This window comes from Bos mutus, chromosome 8, assembly GCF_027580195.1.
Source record: "Bos mutus isolate GX-2022 chromosome 8, NWIPB_WYAK_1.1, whole genome shotgun sequence".
Lineage (NCBI taxonomy): Eukaryota > Metazoa > Chordata > Mammalia > Artiodactyla > Bovidae > Bos > Bos mutus.
Window position 1 is genome coordinate 100,633,659 of NC_091624.1, and position 18,770 is coordinate 100,652,428.

At 49.9% G+C, this 18,770-nt stretch overlaps 1 protein-coding gene across 3 annotated transcripts in view; it reads left to right on the plus strand.

Annotated features, from left to right (window-relative positions):
- The window catches only part of SCARA3 (scavenger receptor class A member 3), a 38,631-nt gene that overhangs the window by 14,148 nt on the left and 5,713 nt on the right, over positions 1 to 18,770 (plus strand). For 2 of the 3 annotated variants that reach the window (XM_070375990.1, XM_070375991.1), the window contains exons 2-5: positions 1,841 to 1,939; positions 3,425 to 3,544; positions 8,523 to 8,621; positions 9,669 to 10,712. In XM_070375990.1, the coding sequence (XP_070232091.1) occupies positions 1,841 to 1,939; positions 3,425 to 3,544; positions 8,523 to 8,621; positions 9,669 to 10,712 (1,362 nt within the window). The remainder of the gene's footprint in view (positions 1 to 1,840; positions 1,940 to 3,424; positions 3,545 to 8,522; positions 8,622 to 9,668; positions 10,713 to 18,770) is intronic. The other variant, XM_070375992.1, reaches the window with a different exon arrangement.

Here is an 18,770-nt window from a genome sequence, read left to right on the forward strand (position 1 = left end):
CACATCAGTTACTAGAGATTCCCTGTTCACTGCATCGCTGTGCTGAGCCCCACGGTGTGTATGGATGCCACTGGATGTTAGTCAGTCTCCTGTGCTTGCATGCTTAGATAGTTCCCAGTTTTTGACATTACAAATAATCCTGTAATGAATAACCTTGCCACACGTATTTTCAGATTGTCGGAGGTATTTATCCTAGACAAATTCATAAAAGTGTGATTGCTGGGTCAAAGGGTAAATGCATATACTAAACCCCCTCTACAAGCCTTGGGCCATTTTTGCTTTCAGACCCCAACTCTCCACCACCTAGGCCAACAGAGTGTATTGTCAAGCCTCTGCTTTTTTGTCAATCTGATGGGTGAGAAATGTTATCACAGTGTAGTTTTAAACTGCTTTTATCTTATAAGTAAAGTTAAACATCTTTTTATTTATTTGGGTACCACTTTTATATCTCTTTTCATAATTGTTCTGGTCTTTTGTTCATTTTTCTATAGGATTTTGTCTCCTTTATTTCCTCTATTTTTAAAAGCTCATTATAAATTTGGTATATTAATTCTTCATCTGTGATGTATGTTGTGAATATTTTCTCCTTGTCATTTGCTTTTTTGGCCATGCAGAAGTGTTATTTTACTGTTTTACTTTAATGTAGTCACAAGTATTCATCTTTTCTTCTGTTGCCTCTGGATGTTCAGACATGGTTTATAAAATCCCCCACCAGATATCTCCCAAGCAGTTTGGTTGTCATCATCACCTTGCACCCCCACGTCCCATCACAAAAGCCCTGGTCAGCTCAGTGCAGACCACCTCATTTCTCAAACATTCACTGGGATGTTTGTGTTCACGCTGCCTATTTTGGGCATCTTTCTTCTGGTCATTCATAAAAAGACCAGATCTGGTAAGGAGGAAGGGGTATGCAGTGTCTAGGGGAAAGGGAATAATCTTCTGAATGAAGGAATGCATCACTTGGGTCTTATTTAGGGAGCACGAGTTCCCAGAGAACAAGCACTAGATCAGCCTTCCGACATGAGACCTGTTCCTGCCCCAGTCCCGTCTGCCCTCCCTCGGCAGGTCCTGCATGAGGCAGCGTGTGAGGCAGAGGCCATCATCCTGTATCCTCACACCGCCCCCTCCTCCTCTCTGCAGTGCCTCCCACCCCTCGGCTGGGCTGGACGCAGAGTCTTGATGGAGACTGTACTGGAGCCAGATTCATCCTTGTCCCTGCAGAAGCAGAATCCTGCTTTGTGTACCATGCGCCAGGGATGAAAGTGTGCTGAGTCACACCATGCAAGCTATATTTCTTCTTGGGTTTCCCTGGTGGCTCAGTGATAAAGAATCCGCCTGCCAATGCAGGAGACATGGGTTGGATCCCTGCGTTGGGAAGATCCCCTGGAGAAAGAAATGGCAAACCACTCCAGTATTCTTGCCTGGGAAATCCTATGGACAGAAGAACCTGGGGGGCTGCAGTCCACGGGGTCACAAAGAATCAGACACGACTTAGTGACTAAACACCAATATTTCTTCTTATTTCATGCCAGGGATCTGAGCAAGGTGTAGATAGAGTGGGCAGCTGGGCTGGCCTGTGTATTTTTGCAAGTTTGTCAGAGATCATGAACTCTCCTCTCTCGGATGTTGGGATGTCCTGGTCCCTTAGCCATTTGATCCTGCCCTCCATCCCCCTTTGCTCTGATTACCATCAGATCACCTGGAGCTCAGGTGGGCTGACTTGGACCCAGAGGTGAGGGTGAGCACAGGGGCTTGGGACTATAAATGAACGGGGCATCTGGAAAGGGGTGGGTGCGGCAGGGCCCCAGCCTGGGGTCTGACGGTGCTGGCTTCGTCTCAGTGAGGTCAGCCGCTGGTGACGGAGATGCGCTATGTGTCACAGAAGAGGAGCTGGCTGCTGACGACGAGGACATGCCGTCCTTCCCGTGCACACAGGAGGGTAAGGGCTCCGGAGCGTCCCTCTGATCCTCTCTCTAGGCTGAGAACCACCCCGCCCCTGCCCTCAGCCCCAGGCTGGGGAGAGACTTGCCTATCCGCATGGCTTCACCATCCAGGCTGTTCCTTCCCCACTGCTGCCTGGAGGCTTACAGGGTGGAGTTGCACAGGCCTGGGTTATGCAGTATTATGTCACACGTGACATCTGTCTCCAGGGCTACTCCTGAGACCTACAGGGGACCTCTGCCATCTCCCCCAGGGCCCATCTTCCAGAAGTGACCCTTCATCATGCCGCTTAAGTGGTCTGTCCTTCTCAAGCTCACGGGACACCAGCTTGGCATGAGAAACCAATGCCCCGTGAACTGTTATTTGGCATAGGGCTTCTTGGCGGGTTTCAGTCTAGATTCTCAGCCTTGGCTGTGCATTGTCATCACCCAGGGATGTCTGAGACCAACCCTCAGAAATTCTGATCTCTTGGTCTGGAGCGTGGATGGGCATTGGGGCTTTTAAACATTCTTGTTGCTCAAAATGTGCAGCTGAAGTTGGATCCGTCTTAGAAACTGCACAGCCGGGAGCGTCACAGCTTTCTCGCTGGGCAGTGACCACCTCCCAGCGTCTCCAGGAACACTGGCTTCCCTCCCGCTTCTGTACGAGGGACCGATGGACACACTGGAACCATCCGTTTGGATTCCAGGAGAACTTCAAGTGACCCCCAAAGTCTGGGGACTAGTGACCGACCTTCTGGTTGGCCTGGGACTGAGGGGTTTCCCAGGAGGTGTGACTTAGAGTTATTAAAACTGAGACAGTCTTGGCGAGCCATCCTGGTTTGCCCGATTCCGAGGAGTTCCCTTAACAAGAGACTTGCAGTGCTAAAATCCGGGAACATCCTAGGCAAACTGGGAGGAGTTGGTCACCCACTGGTGAGACAAGGCTGGCTGCCCTGTAGTACAAGATCACGACTAAGGCTGATGTTTTGGGTAGGGGTGATTCCCTACCATGTGGGCTGAATGACAATGCCATGGAGACAAATGATAACGTGATGCCAGTGTTCTTCCAAGTTCCTGACTCTGATCTCACCTATTCCTAAAAGCTGTGGGCTTCCCAATTGGTGCTAGTGGTAAAGAACCCACCTACCAGTGCAGGAGACATAAGAAATGCAGGTTTAATCCCTGGATGGGGAAGACCCTGTGGGAGGGCACAACAACCCTCTCTAGTAATCTTGCCTGGAGAATCCGATGGACAGAGGAGTCTGGTGGACTACAGTCCATGGGCGCTCAGAGTCAGACCTGACTGAAGCGACTTAGCACACGTGCCCATTCCTAAAAGCTCCAGGACCTCGAGAAAAGGCAGTGAAGTGGGTGGAGATGGAGACCAGCGACAGCCCCCTTTCCGAGGATGGTTCAAAATGTGCCGAGACAGGCCAGACAGGGGAACTGGCAGCCTCCACCACCGGGCCGTTTTTGTCGCCACCCCTCCCCACCCCCAACAGGCCAGCCGGGACCCCGCTGCAGCCGCTGCCAGAAGAACCTGTCTTTGCACACGTCCGTGAGGATTCTTTACCTCTTCCTGGCCCTGCTCCTGGTGGCTGTGGCCGTGCTGGCCTCTCTGGGTGAGTGCAGGCTGCCAGCAGCATTGGCTAGTCCAGGGCTTTCTATCCCGGGCTGTGGGGGAATTTCTCATCAGGGGTCTGCTGGGCACCAGAACCCCAAAGACAAGCACAGATCTCTGCAGCTCAGGACCCACAATAGCATCTTCCTGGCTAGGGGCTCTGAATGCCGGCTTCAAGCTGTGAAGACTGGCTCCTAATTTCTGGTCAATAATGAGCTGTGTGGCCTTGGTCCCTCTCAGGACCTCTGTTTTCCTACTGGTAGATGACAAGATGGGCTTCCCAAGTGGCTCATTTGTTGAAGCATTCTCCTGCTAATGCAGGAGACGCAGGAGATGTAGTTTCGATCCCTTGGTCAGGAAGATCCCCTGGAGAAGGGAATGGCAACCCACTCCAGTGTTCTTGCCTGGGAAATCCCAGGGACAGAGGAGCCTGATGAACTTCAGTCCATGAAGTCACAGAGTCAGATACAGCTGAGCATCTGAGCATGCACATGCCCAAAGGACAGGATAGGACTCCGTTTCCGCAGTTCTCAGTTTCAGCTCCATGTTAGAATCGTCTGGGAGCTGTAAAAACTATGATGCCCGGGCCCCACCCTGGATGATGGAATTAATTCAGTATTTAAGCTCTTCAGATGATTCTGGTGTACTTCCAGGCTTAAGGTCACCAGATCAGATGACTTCTAAGCCCTTTCCGTGGTCCTTATGTTTCTCAAAGTGAGGTTGGATGCCTATCTGCATCAAGGTCACCCCCAGGATCTGTTAAAACGCAAATTCCTAGTCTCACCCAGACCTAGTAAATCAGAGTCCTGCCGGTGGGGCCCAGGGATCTGAACCTTGGTGGTTCTCATACACTCAACAGTTTTTATGACAGTCTGCATCCTGCCAGATTCAAGTAACCTCTGCCTTCTGTAGGCTTCCCTGGTAGCTCAGTGATAAAGAACCCACGCGCTAGTGCAGGAGTTGACAGCTTGATTCCTGGGTCAGGAAGATCCCCTGGAGGAGGAGGAAATGGCAACCTACTTCAGTATTCTTGCCTGGGAAATCCCACAGACAGAGACGCCTGGCAGACTGCAGTCTGTGAGGTCGCAAAGAGTCAGACACGACTTAGCAACTAAACACCACCACCAACAACTGCCTTCTGGATGCTAACCATTTATGTTTAAAAGTAAAAACAAATTTGAAAACTTCTTACTGCAATCCCATTCCATTCCTAGCTTCATTCTTTAAAACTCTTCTGTACAAAGGCAAGCCAGTAGGTTTGCTTGCTCCAGTGGACTAGACACTAGAGACAACTGGGCTGGGCCTCAGGTGAGGCAAGGGAGACACGGAGGACGGTCCCTGTGGGTGCCGACCCTGCACTTGTATGACCCCTAGGATGGGGTGCTTCGTCCTGACCCCTCTTAGAGATATACAGTAAGTGGCTTTCCCCACTTGAAGGCGAGAGGCCCGCACGTTAATGATTTGAACAAACAAATCCTTGTTGGAATCATCTTCCAATAATCCTGAAGGTGTTAATGAAATTCAGCACAAACCAGCACCTCCTATGTGTCACATATTGAGAACACTGAGATGAGTCCATTGTATTTCATCCTTAAAAGGAGTGGTTCTCAATCTTGTCTGCAGGTTAGAATTCTTTTGAGAGCATTTTAAAATGTATGTGCTGGAGCCCTTCTTGCCACGTGAATGAAATCATAGTCTCTGGGTAAGACCCAGGCTTTAATCATAGAGGAAAGCCCCCAGGCGATCCCAATGAAGTTGGAAGGTTGGGGAACCACTAATTAATCATAAAATATTATAATAACTATTATAATAGTTATATAGTAATAATAGTTATTAAAATAATTATAATAGTTATTAATTTATTAAAGTGCACTCTCCTGTTTTCATTAAATTATTATAACTGCATAATAAGATTAATATATTATATTATTTATTTATTAATTATAACTTTAATTGTTAACTATTAACTTAATAATTATTAAGTTAAATATTATTATTAGCTTGTTATATTATTAATTATAGCATTAATATTAACTTTTCAATTGTATAATAAGATATTATTGATAAATAATAAATAACATATTAACATGTTCACAGGATTTACCTAGTGGTGCACTAGCTAAGACTCTGCAATCCAATGCAGGGGGCCCGGGTTCAATCCCTGGCCAGGGAACTAGATCCCACATCATTTCAACTAAGAGAGAGCCACAACTAAAGATCTTGCATGCTGCAACGAAGACTCAGCACAGCCAACTAAAGAAATAAATATTTTAAAAATAAAAATTTTTTTAAAGAAAAGAACTTCCCAAGCCCCTCACCCCCACTCAGCTCCACCTCTCTCTCTGCTAAATCACATCACAGAGTCTGGCCATCCAGAAAGTGGCTGAAATCCCTGGTCAGAGGAGGGTGAGGAACTGTAGCCCTGCCATTTAGAGCCAGCAACCTGGCCACTGGACCCTTAGCAGTTGCTGGTTGGCCCTCAGAGAGCCTCAGCTCGCAGCACCCATGGGGCCAGTAAGACAACTCCAGTAGCACACGGAGAAGAGCCTACATAGGCACGAGAGCCCTTCAGAAGGATGGGCAGTCACTGAGTGCCCTAGGCACGAGAGCCCTTCAGAAGGATGGACAGTTACTGAGTGCCCACTGGATGCCCCCTGGATGCCAGGCGCTCTCCCATACATGATGGTCATGAGTCCTCTGAACAAGGCTCTGAAACGGGAGGCTGGCTCCACTCCACATATGAGAGGGCAGAATGGGAGGTGAAATGATCTCCTCCAAGATCCAGGGTGAATAGGCTGAGGATTATAAAAACTGGGGGTGAGCAGTGTCTCTGAGAAATCAAAGGAGAACTTTAGATTTTCCTTTTTATTTTCACCTCCAGCCTGGGTGTCCCCACTCCTTAGGATGGTGCTAGCCTTGTTCATGGGGTTTATAATCTAGAGTACAGTTCGCAACCTTTTTTTTTGTCAAGGGCTAGGAAGTAAATTCAGACCATGTATTGACTTGGTCGAAACCAAACTCTGCCATTGCAGTGTTCCCAACAGAAGGGAATTTTTATATAATCGCTGAATTGTTTATATAGAGTATGAAACAGACATTAAAGTAATGATTTTAAAGTGACTTAAGGCTCAATAAGAAAATGTCCGTGACAGGATACCAATAAAGCAAAATAAAATAGATGAGATGTGCAGAACATCCCAATTTTGTACTGTTACCTTCTAAAAAATCCATGTATCTGTGTAGCTATAGGGGCTTGCCTGGTGGCTCAGTGGTAGAAGACCAGCCTGCCAATACAGGAGACACTTGCTCGATCCCTAGGTCAGGAAGATTCCCTAGGGAAGGAAACAGCACCCCACTCCCATTCTTGCCTGGGAAATCCCATGGACAGAGGAGCCTGGCATGCTGCAGTCCATGGGGTCGCAAAGAGTCGGAAACAGCTTAGCAACTAAACAACAACAGTGTAGCTATAAAATGGCTGAGATAAATAAGGTTTGAGATACACAAAAATGTTGATGGCAGCTGTATCTCGGTGATAGGATTAGGAATAATTTTTATTTTCTTTTTATATTTCTTTCTTATTTGTCTCTATTCTAGCCTATGGTCAGGTTATAGTTCTAAAGTCTGAGTGGATGGAAATTATACATGTATATGCATTCCTGTAGTCTTGCCTGGAGAATCCCATGGAGGGAGGAGCCTGGTAGGCTACAGTCCACGGGCTTGCATAGAGTCGGACATGACGGAGCTACTCACTTCACTTCATGCATGATTTATGTATTATATATTCTAATGCATACATACATGCCCCCATATGTATATATACATTTAAGGGAGATATGTAAAGAGATTATCTATGCCTATGAGTGAGTGAGTGAAGTGAGTGAAGTCGCTCAGTCGTGTCTGACTCTTTGCGACCCCGTGGACTGTAGCCCACCAGGCTCCTCCATCCATGAAATTTTCTAGGCAAGAGTACTCGAGTGGATTGCCATTTCCTTCTCCAGGGGATTTCCCCGATTTGGGGATCGAACCCGGGTCTCCCGCATTGCAGGCAGACGCTTTACCATCTGAGTCATCAGGGAATCCCTAATCTATGCCTATAGATATACACTAAGTCTCCTACATACAAATGAGTTCCATTTCAAGAGCATGTTTGTAAGTCTGGTTTGTTCGTAAGTCCAACAAAGTTGGCCTAAGTACCCAACTAACACAATTGGCTATATAGTATAGTATTGTCATAGGTTTATAATACTTTTCACACAAAGAATACATAAAAAACAACCAAACACAAAAAATAAATACAACATTTTTAACCTTACACTACAGTAACTTGGAAAGTACAGTAGTCCAGTACAAAAGCTGGCGTACAGGGGCTGGCATCAAGTGAACAGGCAAGAAGAGTTACTAACTGGAGGAGGGAGAGGAGGTGGGAGACGGTAGAGCTGGAGGGTCATTAGCAACAGGAGGCAGAAGGCAAGCTGCGATTTCACTCACGCCTGACACTGACGGCACAGGCTCTCTTGCTCCTTGCGGGATTCAATTCTATCTACCCTCTTGCTTCCAGACATCCTGGGTTTGAAATAAAGATATTATACTACCATGCTCTATACAGCACTCTACAGTAAGCTACACAAAAGTGCACCCACTTGTAGAGGATGCACGTGTGTGACAGTGTACGCCAGACACGTGAACTAGCTTACATGATTGGGCGTGCAAACGCACGTTCGCATCTTTGACAGTTTGAAACCTGAAGGTTCACATGTAGGGGACTTCTGGATATAGATATATAGATACACAGATACGTTTTTGAGAGAAGTGTGATAGACTCTGGCCATTGAAACATCTTCCCTTACAGCCATTGGGAAGCCCCTTAGAAGAAGAGTGGGTGGTTTTGGCTAACGAGGGGCTGATAAAAACGCCTTCTCAACAAATGACTGCTGTTTCTCTGAGCTAAGCCCCTTTTTGCATCCCTGTTTCCCCTGAAGTCTTCAGGAAAGTGGACTCTCTCTCAGAAGACCTCTCCCTGGCCCAGGCCATGTATGACAAGAAACTCGTGTCTATGCAGAAAAATCTCCAAGGGCTGGGTAAGTGTCCAGGGTTCAGGTGTGCTAATGACCAGGAAGGAAGGCCAACATTACTTGGAGTGGGACCAGGAATCTCCCCAGGCCATGGTGCCCTGGAACAGGGAAGACTTCACCAAGCTTCTAGGCTCAAGGGAAGGACAGTCATGGCTCCCTACCTCCCTGTTCAAATGGAGAACCCACCCAACAAGGGCTGCTGCCTTGGGATATGCCCAGGAGTGGGGCTGAGAGTTCTGTATGTGGCACAGATCTGCCCAGAGCCTCCAGGTAGAGCAGAGAGCTGAAGACAAGCCACTTGCCTTTATGTATCTGAAGTTATTGGGTTGGCCAAAAAGGTCATTGACACGAACGAACTTTTGGCCAGTCCAGTATTTTTTAAGGCTTTTCTAACACTCTTGACAAGTCGGCCCTTTCCTCATCACTGCCTTAAAGTTTGCATGGTTTACAATCTCTTTATTTCTTGCTTTCACAAGACAATCTTGTTCTGAGAATGAGACAGAAAGAGCCATAATATAAGGGTTTAGAGGGAGGCTGCTAGGTGAAAAGAGAAAGTTTTATTCTGCCACTAAATTAGCTGAGTCATATTTGGCAAGTCACTTCTCTGAGCTTCATTTCTCAGAAGTCTTAGGGGAAAAACGTTCCTGCACCCTTTTCTCCACAAGCTTATGAGAGGTTCAAATAAAAACAAATATTTATTAAAAAAATTTTTTTTCAGAACCAAATATTAAAATATGGGGAGAAATTTAAAAAATAAAATGGGAGGTTCTTGGCAACCTTAGAAAAGTTACAAAGATATATTTTCTCAAGACTTTGGTGAGGAGGTGTCCTAAAGCCTACATTTCCTGCAAGAATAAAGACTTGGGGTAGAAATAAGATGGCACAGAGGATAGCGAGGTTTTTCCAAAAAGGATTTCATAGCAGGTCTTAGGGAAGGAAGAGGGATAGGACAGCCACATGCCAATTCACGATGCTCTGAAATACTAAATTGAAAGAAGCAACTTTGCCCTGTGAGCCTTCAGCAACTCAAAATGTTGCCCCTTTCTCCTGAAGATCTGAAAGCCCGGAACAACTGCTCTTTCTGCCACGAGGCTGGGCTGCTGGGGCAAGAGATCAGAAAACTGCAAGCGGAGCTGGAGGGAATTCAGAAGATGCTTCTAGCTCAGGAGGTCCAGCTACACCAGACCTCCCAGACCCACGACCTGCTCTCCACCACCAGCGGTCAAATCTCTCAGGAAATGGGCAGTTGCTCCTTCTCCGTCCACCAGATCAACCAATCTCTGGGGCTCTTCTTGGCCCAGGTGAGAGGCTGGCAGGCCACCACTGCTGGCCTGGACCTGTCTCTGAAGGATCTCACCCAGGAGTGCTACGATGTCAAGGCGGCAGTACACCAGATCAACTTCACGGTGGGGCAGACCTCCGAGTGGATCCATGGGATCCGGCGGAAGACGGACGAGGAGACCCTGACCCTCCAGAAGATGGTCACCGACTGGCAGAACTATACGCGGCTCTTCGGCAGCCTGCGCACCACCTCGGCCAAGACCGGAGAAGCGGTGAGGAGCCTCCAGGCCACCCTGGGGGCCTCGTCCCAGCGCATCAGCCAAAATTCCGAGAGCCTGCATGACCTGGTGCTGCAGGCCATGGGCTTGCAGCTGCAGCTGGACAACATCTCGTCCTTCCTGGATGACCACGAGGAGAACATGCACGACCTGCAATACCACACGCGCTATGCCCAGAACCGCACGGTGGAGAGGTTCGAGACGCTGGAGGGACGCATGGCCTCCCACGAGATCGAGATTGGCACCATCTTCACCAACATCAACGCCACCGACAGCCACGTGTACAGCATGCTCAAGTACCTGGATGACGTCCGGCTCTCCTGCACCCTGGGCTTCCACACCCAGGCCGAGGAGCTCTACTACCTGAACAAGACCGTCTCCCTCATGCTAGCCGCCACCGACCTGCTCCGGGAGCGCTTCGGCCTGCTCAGCGCCCGCCTAGACCTCAACGTCCGCAACCTGTCCATGATCGTGGAGGAAATGAGGGCCGTGGACACACGGCACGGGGAGATCCTCCGGAACGTCACCATCCTACGAGGTGAGAGGCGGGTGGGAGGGGGAGCCTGCCAGGGAGCTCCCAGAGGGGAACGCAGAAGGACCTAGTTTAGGGCGCGGTATCCTGGTGGGCTGATACAGCCCTGCAGCAAATGCCTGGGGCGACTGGCAGCTTTCACATCCTTGTCAACCTCTTTTGGAAAAGTGTATGGCAGTGATGAAGAATCCTCCTGCCAACGCAGGAGACGTGGGTTACATCCCTGGTCCGGGGAGATCCCCTGGAGAAGGAAATGGCAACCTGCTCCAGTGTTCTTGCCTGGAAAATCCCTTGGACAGAGGAACCTGGCGGGTTATAGTCTGTGGGGCCCCAAAGAGTCAGACACAATTGAGCGATTGAGGACGCACACAAGTCTCCTCACTTGCCTGACATACAAATTTGGATTTTTATACGTGGATCTATGTACGAATCTACAGAGAGATAAGGGCAGAGCTATCTTTTGGAAACTCTGTCTTCTCTTGTTTTTTCCCTTCCCTCCCCCTCACTGGTGCTCTCCACCATCTGCCCCTCAGAGGCCCGCCACTCTGATGCCCTCTGCTCCTCCCATCTCACCCTTGCATTTAGGGAGTGTTCTCCAGAGAAATATGAAAGAGAGAGAGAGATTAAAAGGAATTGGCTCATGAGATTGTGGAGACTGGCAAACCCAAAATCTGCGCAGCTGATGTCCTGGTTCAAGTGCAAAGGCTGAAAGCTGCTATAGAACCAGGGAGAGATAGTGTCCATTGAAGGCTTATCGGGCAGGAAATGCTCTGTTACTCAGGGGAGGGTCTGCCCTTGGTTCTATACAGGCTTCAACTGATTCAGTGAGGCCCACCCACATTGGGGAGGACAATCCGCTTTACTTGGTACTGATTTAAATGTTAATTTCGTCCACAAACACCCTGTGCACACACCCAGAATAATGTTTGGCTAAATATCTGGGTATCCCATGGCCAAGGTAGCTTGACACCTAAAATGAACCATCACAAGTGCATCCCTCATCACCTTGGCACCCATGCCTATTTCTTTGCTGTTGTTGTTCAGTCAATAAGTCATGTCTGACTCTTTGTGACCCCGTGGATTGTAGCCCGCCAGGCTCCTCTGTCCATTGGATTCTCCAGGCAAGAATACTGGAGTGGGTTGCCATTTCCTTCTCAAGGGGATCTCCCCAGATCAGGGATTGAACCCGCGTCTCCTTCATTGGCAGGTGGATTCTTCACCACTGAGCCACCTGGGAAGCCCAGTCACATTTGGCAGGTGGGCAGGGATCATTCAGGGAGCTCCAGGAGACAGGAGGGAAGTACCCACTATCCCAGACAGCATTGTTGTCTCCATGGAGCTCAGACTGGAGTCAAGCTCTCTGATTCTCTGGTTCTCTTTAGCCATTTAGTTTCAAATCTGTGTTGCCTTCAATTTTATGTCAGTAAGCATTTTTGCCAATATTTTCTTTACTCTAGATTGGTGGTGTTGCAGGGGGCGAGGTAAGATCTTGTGTGCCTGGTGTCATATTTTTTGCAACAAAGCCAGGTACTGAGTATTTCCTTAGTAACTGAGACAGTCTCACAGTGTTTCATTTAAAATATGTATCTGCATGACCTCTAGGATGCAGTGTTCCAGTGAAGGTGTTAGCAGATAGTTCTCATGATTCATCCTCTAGTACTCTTGTTTTCTTAGGTTGCGTTCAATCTAAGAATAACTGAAACATAAAGCTTTCCTCATGACAACGCCTATTCGTTTGGCCTCACAATTTTTTTTTTTTTTACTTTTATTTTAAATTGGAGTATAGTTGACAATGTTGTGTTACTTTCAGGTGTACAGCAAAGTGATTCAGTCATGCACATACTTGTATATATTCCTTTTTAAGTTATTTTCCAGTTAAGGTTATTACAGGATGTTGAGCAGTGTTCCCTGTTATACAGTAGGTCTTTGTCGCTTATTCATTTTAAATATAGCAGTGTGTACATGTCCATCCCAAACTCCCTAACTAGCCCTCCCCTCCACCCTTCCCCACTAGCCTCACAACGTTTGTGGACAAGACATGTGTCACAGATGGCGTGTCTTTATTTTACAGAAAGGTGACCTGAGACGAGGAAAAGTTAAGGGATAGTTCAAGGTCACACTGTGATTAAGATCCTGACCCACCATGGCTCTGAGGTGCAAATGTCTAGTGATCAGCCAGGAGACACTGAGAGTGTGAGCTTGCAGATACCAAAAAATGCATTTCCACTGAGGTCCTGCTTAGGTGTCATGTGTGGGACAGACTGGAAAAGAAGGAAATGGTATTGAAAATATCAGAAGTGAACCGTTTGAGACCTTCATCCAAGTATAACCCAACAATAGTCATGAAAATTTATATTTGCTCCTGTCCTAATGATAGCAGAGTTCTCATCAAAGAACTTCATCTTAACTGGAGACCAAGGTGAGACATCACTTTGAGCCGCATTTGACTCTCAGTTCAACCTCTGTATATTTATTTAAATGCTATCTTTTGGCTAACATTCTTCTTGGTTGTTAAATCACCACATGTAAAGTCTCTCACATCTGAAAGAAGATTTCAGGGACAAAATGTCCATCACTTCCTACAGGAAGTATCATTTATTCACTCAGTCATCTACAGACAGGTGCTGCCAGGCTCTCACGCTGGGGCTGGCAATGAGGCCTCCCTCTGTTTGGAGCCAAGCTGCTATCTAGAAAAAAAGGAAGAGGGACAGCCATGGCCAAGTGCTGACTGAAGGGCTGGGACTCACAAACTGTCCAGGAAGAGCCTGGATTCTAATTTGCTCTGGGTCTTTAGGCAGAATCCCTTCATCTTTCCGGGCCTCTGGTTTTTGGAGGCCTCCCCTGGGAGGGGCGGGGTGGGGGGTTGTTTTCTTTTGTTTCATATGTAAATCAGTGGATAAGACCAGTTGTTCTCTGAGATCTCTTCCAGCTTTGTGATGAATTCGGAGTCTCCATTTGCCAACCAGAAAGCCTTTGGTACCTGCATATGTTTTGTGCCTCTCATAGAATATTTCCTCTTAATCTGTATTTCCTCCCTTTCCTCCTCCAGGGGATCTTCCCAAACCAGGGATCAAACCCTTGTCTCTTGCATTGGCAGGCAGATTCTTTACCACTGAGCCCCCTGGGTAGGGAGGAAAATGCCTGCCTGGAGGATTAGCAGGTTTACTTGGTATCGAGCAACAAGGGCAGTCAGCGAAAAGGAGAATGATGCCATCTTCTGCTGGTGCCTGCAAGGGAGCTTACCATAACGCCTGGCGTATTTCTGGTACGTTCTTTCTTACCGGGCACCATCCTTGAGGAGTGTTTATAGGGCTTACCACCTATGGTTTAGCCACCTGTGGCTGAAGGGATGAAGCCTAAGTCTCTGCTCAGTGTTTCCATCCCTTGGCCCTTACCACAAATGCCCACACAGTTTCCTTTCCTCCTGAATCCCAGCCCTGGGCCTTGGCAGCCCTGAGCCCCAGCCCCAGTGAAACTGCTGGAAACCCTTTTCAGCCTCTCTGCCCAAACCACTTACTAGTCAACAAATGGCTTGAGAGGAAAAGAGGCAAAGAAAGTCAGGCTTCCTTCAACAAGTTCCCTTTCCTGGGGATTCTGGCGTTTGATCTCTCTCCAAAACTTTCAGAAGGATGTCTTGGCATTGTGCCTAATGGTTCTAATTGTTCTCAGTGGGAGGTTTAGTCAATACAAATTAATCCGTCATAAGCCGAGGTGGAAACCCACTGGCATTTTTTCAGTGCTCCTCAGGTAACAAGAACCAGGATTGAGTCTCCCTGACCCAGGCTGATATTGAACAAAGGGAAGCCTGCAGACAGAATTCAGTCCAATGAGGACCAAATGATGTCCCCAGTCACCCAGTTTGTTAATATGGGAGCTGTGCTTTCCATGGCACCAGGCCAATCTCCCGAGAGGCCCCCCTTCTGTTTCTGTCTCCTTCCACCTGTTTTGGACTGGGGGATGGGCTGTGCCCCCCTCCCCGCCCATGTACCCCCCTACCCGTGGGTGGGCAGTGCTTGTATGCTGATGACTTGGTGCATCTGCTCAGCCCCCCAGCCCCTCCCCACTCCCAGTGCGGACCCCGAGCAGACCACCTACTTGTCCCAGACATGCAGTCAGTGCGGCTCTGCCCTAATGTGCCGGGATGGCCTAATTACAGCCCAGGGCTTCCTGAGTAATTATGGGCCTCTCCTCGGGTCTTCAGGATGCCCGGTTCCTCTCCCATCTCTGCATCTTGGCCACTGCTGCTCTCATTTTCTCTTTTGTCCTAAATGTGCCCCCGCTGCTCAGAGCAGCTCTTAGCCACTCCCCACCCTTCATCCCTGAGACACCCAGATCTTATTACAGGCTAGGTGAGGGGCCCCTGTTGCAGAGAGCCGATGGTCAGCCCGTTTCTGCATCCCTCCCCGCCATGCTAACTGCTGAACTCTGCTTGTTGATTTCCTCCCCGCCAGCTCTCCCTCTCTGACCGCATGACTCATGGCTGGCCCTGGAGGGACAGGCGGAGGCTTGGCTCACCCGAGGGAGACAATCCTTAAGGTGACCCTTTCCTGGCTCAGTGGGCCCCCTCCTCCGGGCAGCGACAGAGTGGGAAGTCCTGGCTGTGGGAGGGGGTCTGGGGAACAGGCCCCAAGCCTCTTGGGCCTGGGTTTGCATCCTGTCTCCACCCTCCCTGGTTGGTGATGGTTTGCAAGTTGTCACTCTCTGCACCTCAGTTTCTCATCTGTAAAATGGGGTGATGAGCTTAATGTATGATGCCAGGGACATAGGAGGGACTCGGATTCCCTTGCCCTTTCCTTCCCTGATAAAATGGATCTCAGAGAAGTTAGGATGAGTCGGGGCCAAAGTGGGCACACGGACACCAGACATGATGGGGAGAGACCAATGCCTGTAACACAGGCCCTGCCCCCAGTGGAGCCTCCCCGACGGGTGTCCTCATCAGGCCACCACATAGGAGCCCTCCATGGGGTCTCAGAGACGGGTCAGCAGCGGCAGGCATGGAGAGACTGTGGAGAGGGAGGTGACCCTTTCCTGGCAGGCCTCCTTCCACGAGCACTGGGGGCTGCAGTCCTGGGGCACTGGGGAGGGGACAAAGACTCAGGCTTCTGCTCCAACCTTCACCCTAGGCATGGGGCCCCCAGCCTTTCCCACCAGGGGAAAGCCACCCAGGAGCTTCCCCAGAAAGAGGCGCCTGAGGAGGCTGGAGGGGAGGAGCAAACAGAAGCTTTTGTTCTCCGCTCTTTCTCCCCTGCTTGGCACAGAACCCTGAGAAATCCTTCCGCTGGCTGCTGTGCCCTCAGGGGCCAGGGAGCAGAGGGCGTGCACTAGAAATGGTGGTGCAGGAGGGTGGGGGTGTCCCAGGGAGGGGCAGGGGGCTCCTGGTGGATCTGTGAGCATCCTTGTCCAGATAAGACTTCACAGGCATTTCCTGAGTCCAAGCTGGGGTTGGGAACCATCCACCCAGGGAACAAGAGTGGAAGTCAGAGGAGAGATCCTACGATGAGAGAGAGAGGGACCAGGGAGCTGGGGCAAGCCCTGGGCAGCGTGTTCCTAGAGCAGGAGGGACAGAAGCGGAAGTAGGGCTGCTGGTGGAGCCGCCGTGCCCTGGGGGACTGTCAGATGCAATCTCAGGGAGATAGATGATGTGAGCACGGATGGGCAGCTCCTTGCCCAGAGTCGCTTCATGCCCTCAGACTCCCTTCCATGTGAACAACCAGCAGGAGCCTCTTCACCTCCGAATGGCTGTGCTATCCCAGCCCCCACCCCCGCCCTGGCTGCCTCAGGTGCCCAGGGCAGAGCTGGGAGTGAGGACAGGCTGGTTCCCAGCCATTCCTGCCAGACTCGGGGCGGAGGTCCCTGCCAGCCGTCTCCCTGTGCCCTTGTTGTGCCCTGTTGTTCTGGCCACTGTGCTGCAGACATTCGTTGCAGACAGAAGGTCAGGTCAAGCTGTTCCCTGGTCACTGCCACCACTGCCAGCCCGTCCCACGCCCACTCCAGCCAGCCGATGACGGCATGCCAGCCGGTACTGCTGGCGGGCCACGTGAGCTGAGCCCACACAGGCCACAGCCCCGCTCTGTGTGGGAGGTGGGCATGGGCAGGAGGTGGCCTGGAACAGGTTTTTATTGGCCCCAGTGGGGCTGAGTATGTCTGGGCTCCGGTTTCCAGTTTAGATCGTAATTGGAGGATGGTGTTCAATGACTCTCTGCTCCACTTAGAAACCCTCCAAGAGGGAGATGAGCAGGGGTGGAAGTGTGGGGGGAGGCCAGGACAGAAGAGACAGTGTCTGCATTAGCAGGGAGAGGGCCCCAGGGCTGCAGAACTGGGTCGAGCCCCCTGGAAGGGTTCCCAGCTCCTGCAGAGAGGATCCCTTCTCTTCAAGGGGCCCACCCAGCTTCTGGTTTCTGCTTGGGGACCCCTGGGCTACCATGTCACTTCTCTAGTTGCCTCCTCTGTGAAATGTAGGAGTTGGACTAGTCCCCACCGAGCTAAAAAACTCCAGGATTCCTTGCAAAGGCAATGGTGTAACAGCTGAGTTCTTGAGGACAGCGGAACATGGGCATGAGAATTCACCTCCCAGCCCTGGGGTCATTGTCCCCATCCCCATCCCATGAGCTGGTGCCCAGACCACTGAAGAAAGCCAGGGCTTTGCTGTGCCTTAACCCCAAGGGAGCTAAAGCCATTCTCTGCAATTCATGTCCTCACCAGGCCAGAGGGTGCGCTCTCCTCTAGCTCTGGGGCATCCTACCTGCTTATGCCAGATTGACGGCCACACTCTGACCTGTGTCCTGAGGGTGGGTACAGCTCTGAGAGGTGGTGACTCTGATCTGTGCAGCAGGCAGATAGGCGGTTAAGGTCATCTGACCCCTGCTTTGGGCACTAGGCTGGGCTGTTTAAGGAAGGGCATGTAGGTGGAGAAATTGGGAGACTGGGATTGACACATATATAGTATTGATACTGTGCATAAAACAGATAACTAATGAGAATCTACTGTATAGAACAGGGAACTCTACTCAATACACTGTGGTGGGTGACCTGAATGGGAAGGAAGTCCAACAAAGAAGGGAGATGTGTACATGTTTTCTGGTGGCTCAGACGGTAAAGAATCTGCCTGCAATTCAGGAGACCTGGGTTTGATCTCTGGGTCAGGAAGATCCTCTGGAGGCGGAAATGGCAACCCACTCCAGTATTCTTGCCTGGAGAATCCCTTGGACAGAGGAGCCTGGCGAGCTACAGTCCATAGGGTCGCAAAGAGTCAGACACGACCAAAGCGACTTAGCACTAGCACTATAGCCGATTCACTTTGCTATACAGCAGAAACTAACACAACTTTGTAAAGCAACTATACTCCAAAAAAAATGAATTAAAAGAGAAGGAATTCATCCTGGCATCTCCCCCAGGCCCTACGCTGGGTGGGAGCTAGGGGTCCAGAATGTTTGGTGCGTCCCCGTTTTCAAGCATATACTGAGCATTCCCTGCTGTGTACCTAAGCTCCATGCCCAGGGCGGGTGATGGGAGGCATGGTCCTCACTATCTTCTTGGGGCCCCACAGTTCAGTGGGGTCCACTAGAGAGAAACCAAGGATTTGCTTTCACTAAACTGTGACTTCTCTTCCTACATGTCAAATAAAAGATTCAGAAAGTAGCAGCTCCAAGAGCTCAGAGGAGAGGCTGGAGTGGTCAGGGAGGGCTTCCTGGAGGAGCTGCCCTTTCTCTGGTTTGTTGTTATTCCCACTCACACCAGAAGGCATCTACTTCTCACACCTCACTTCACACATCACTTTCTTGGCTTTCTCCTCCATGTCACCTGACTCCACTCCTGATCCTAGGTGCCCAAAGGTCACAGGTGAAGCCTGGGGTTGGGGCAGGAGGTAAGGACCGCAGCAGTTGAAGTCCATAATGAGTATTAGCATCCAGGCTGGTCTCCAGAGCAAAATAGATGATCCTGGATGGCCATGGCCTTTGCCCGGAGCCATCCAGCTCTCTCAGCCTCCCACCTGAGTGCCCACATGGAACTCGAGCCCAGTCCTGAAGTTAGAACTATGAGTGCCTGCCTGGTGCAGGCCTTGTG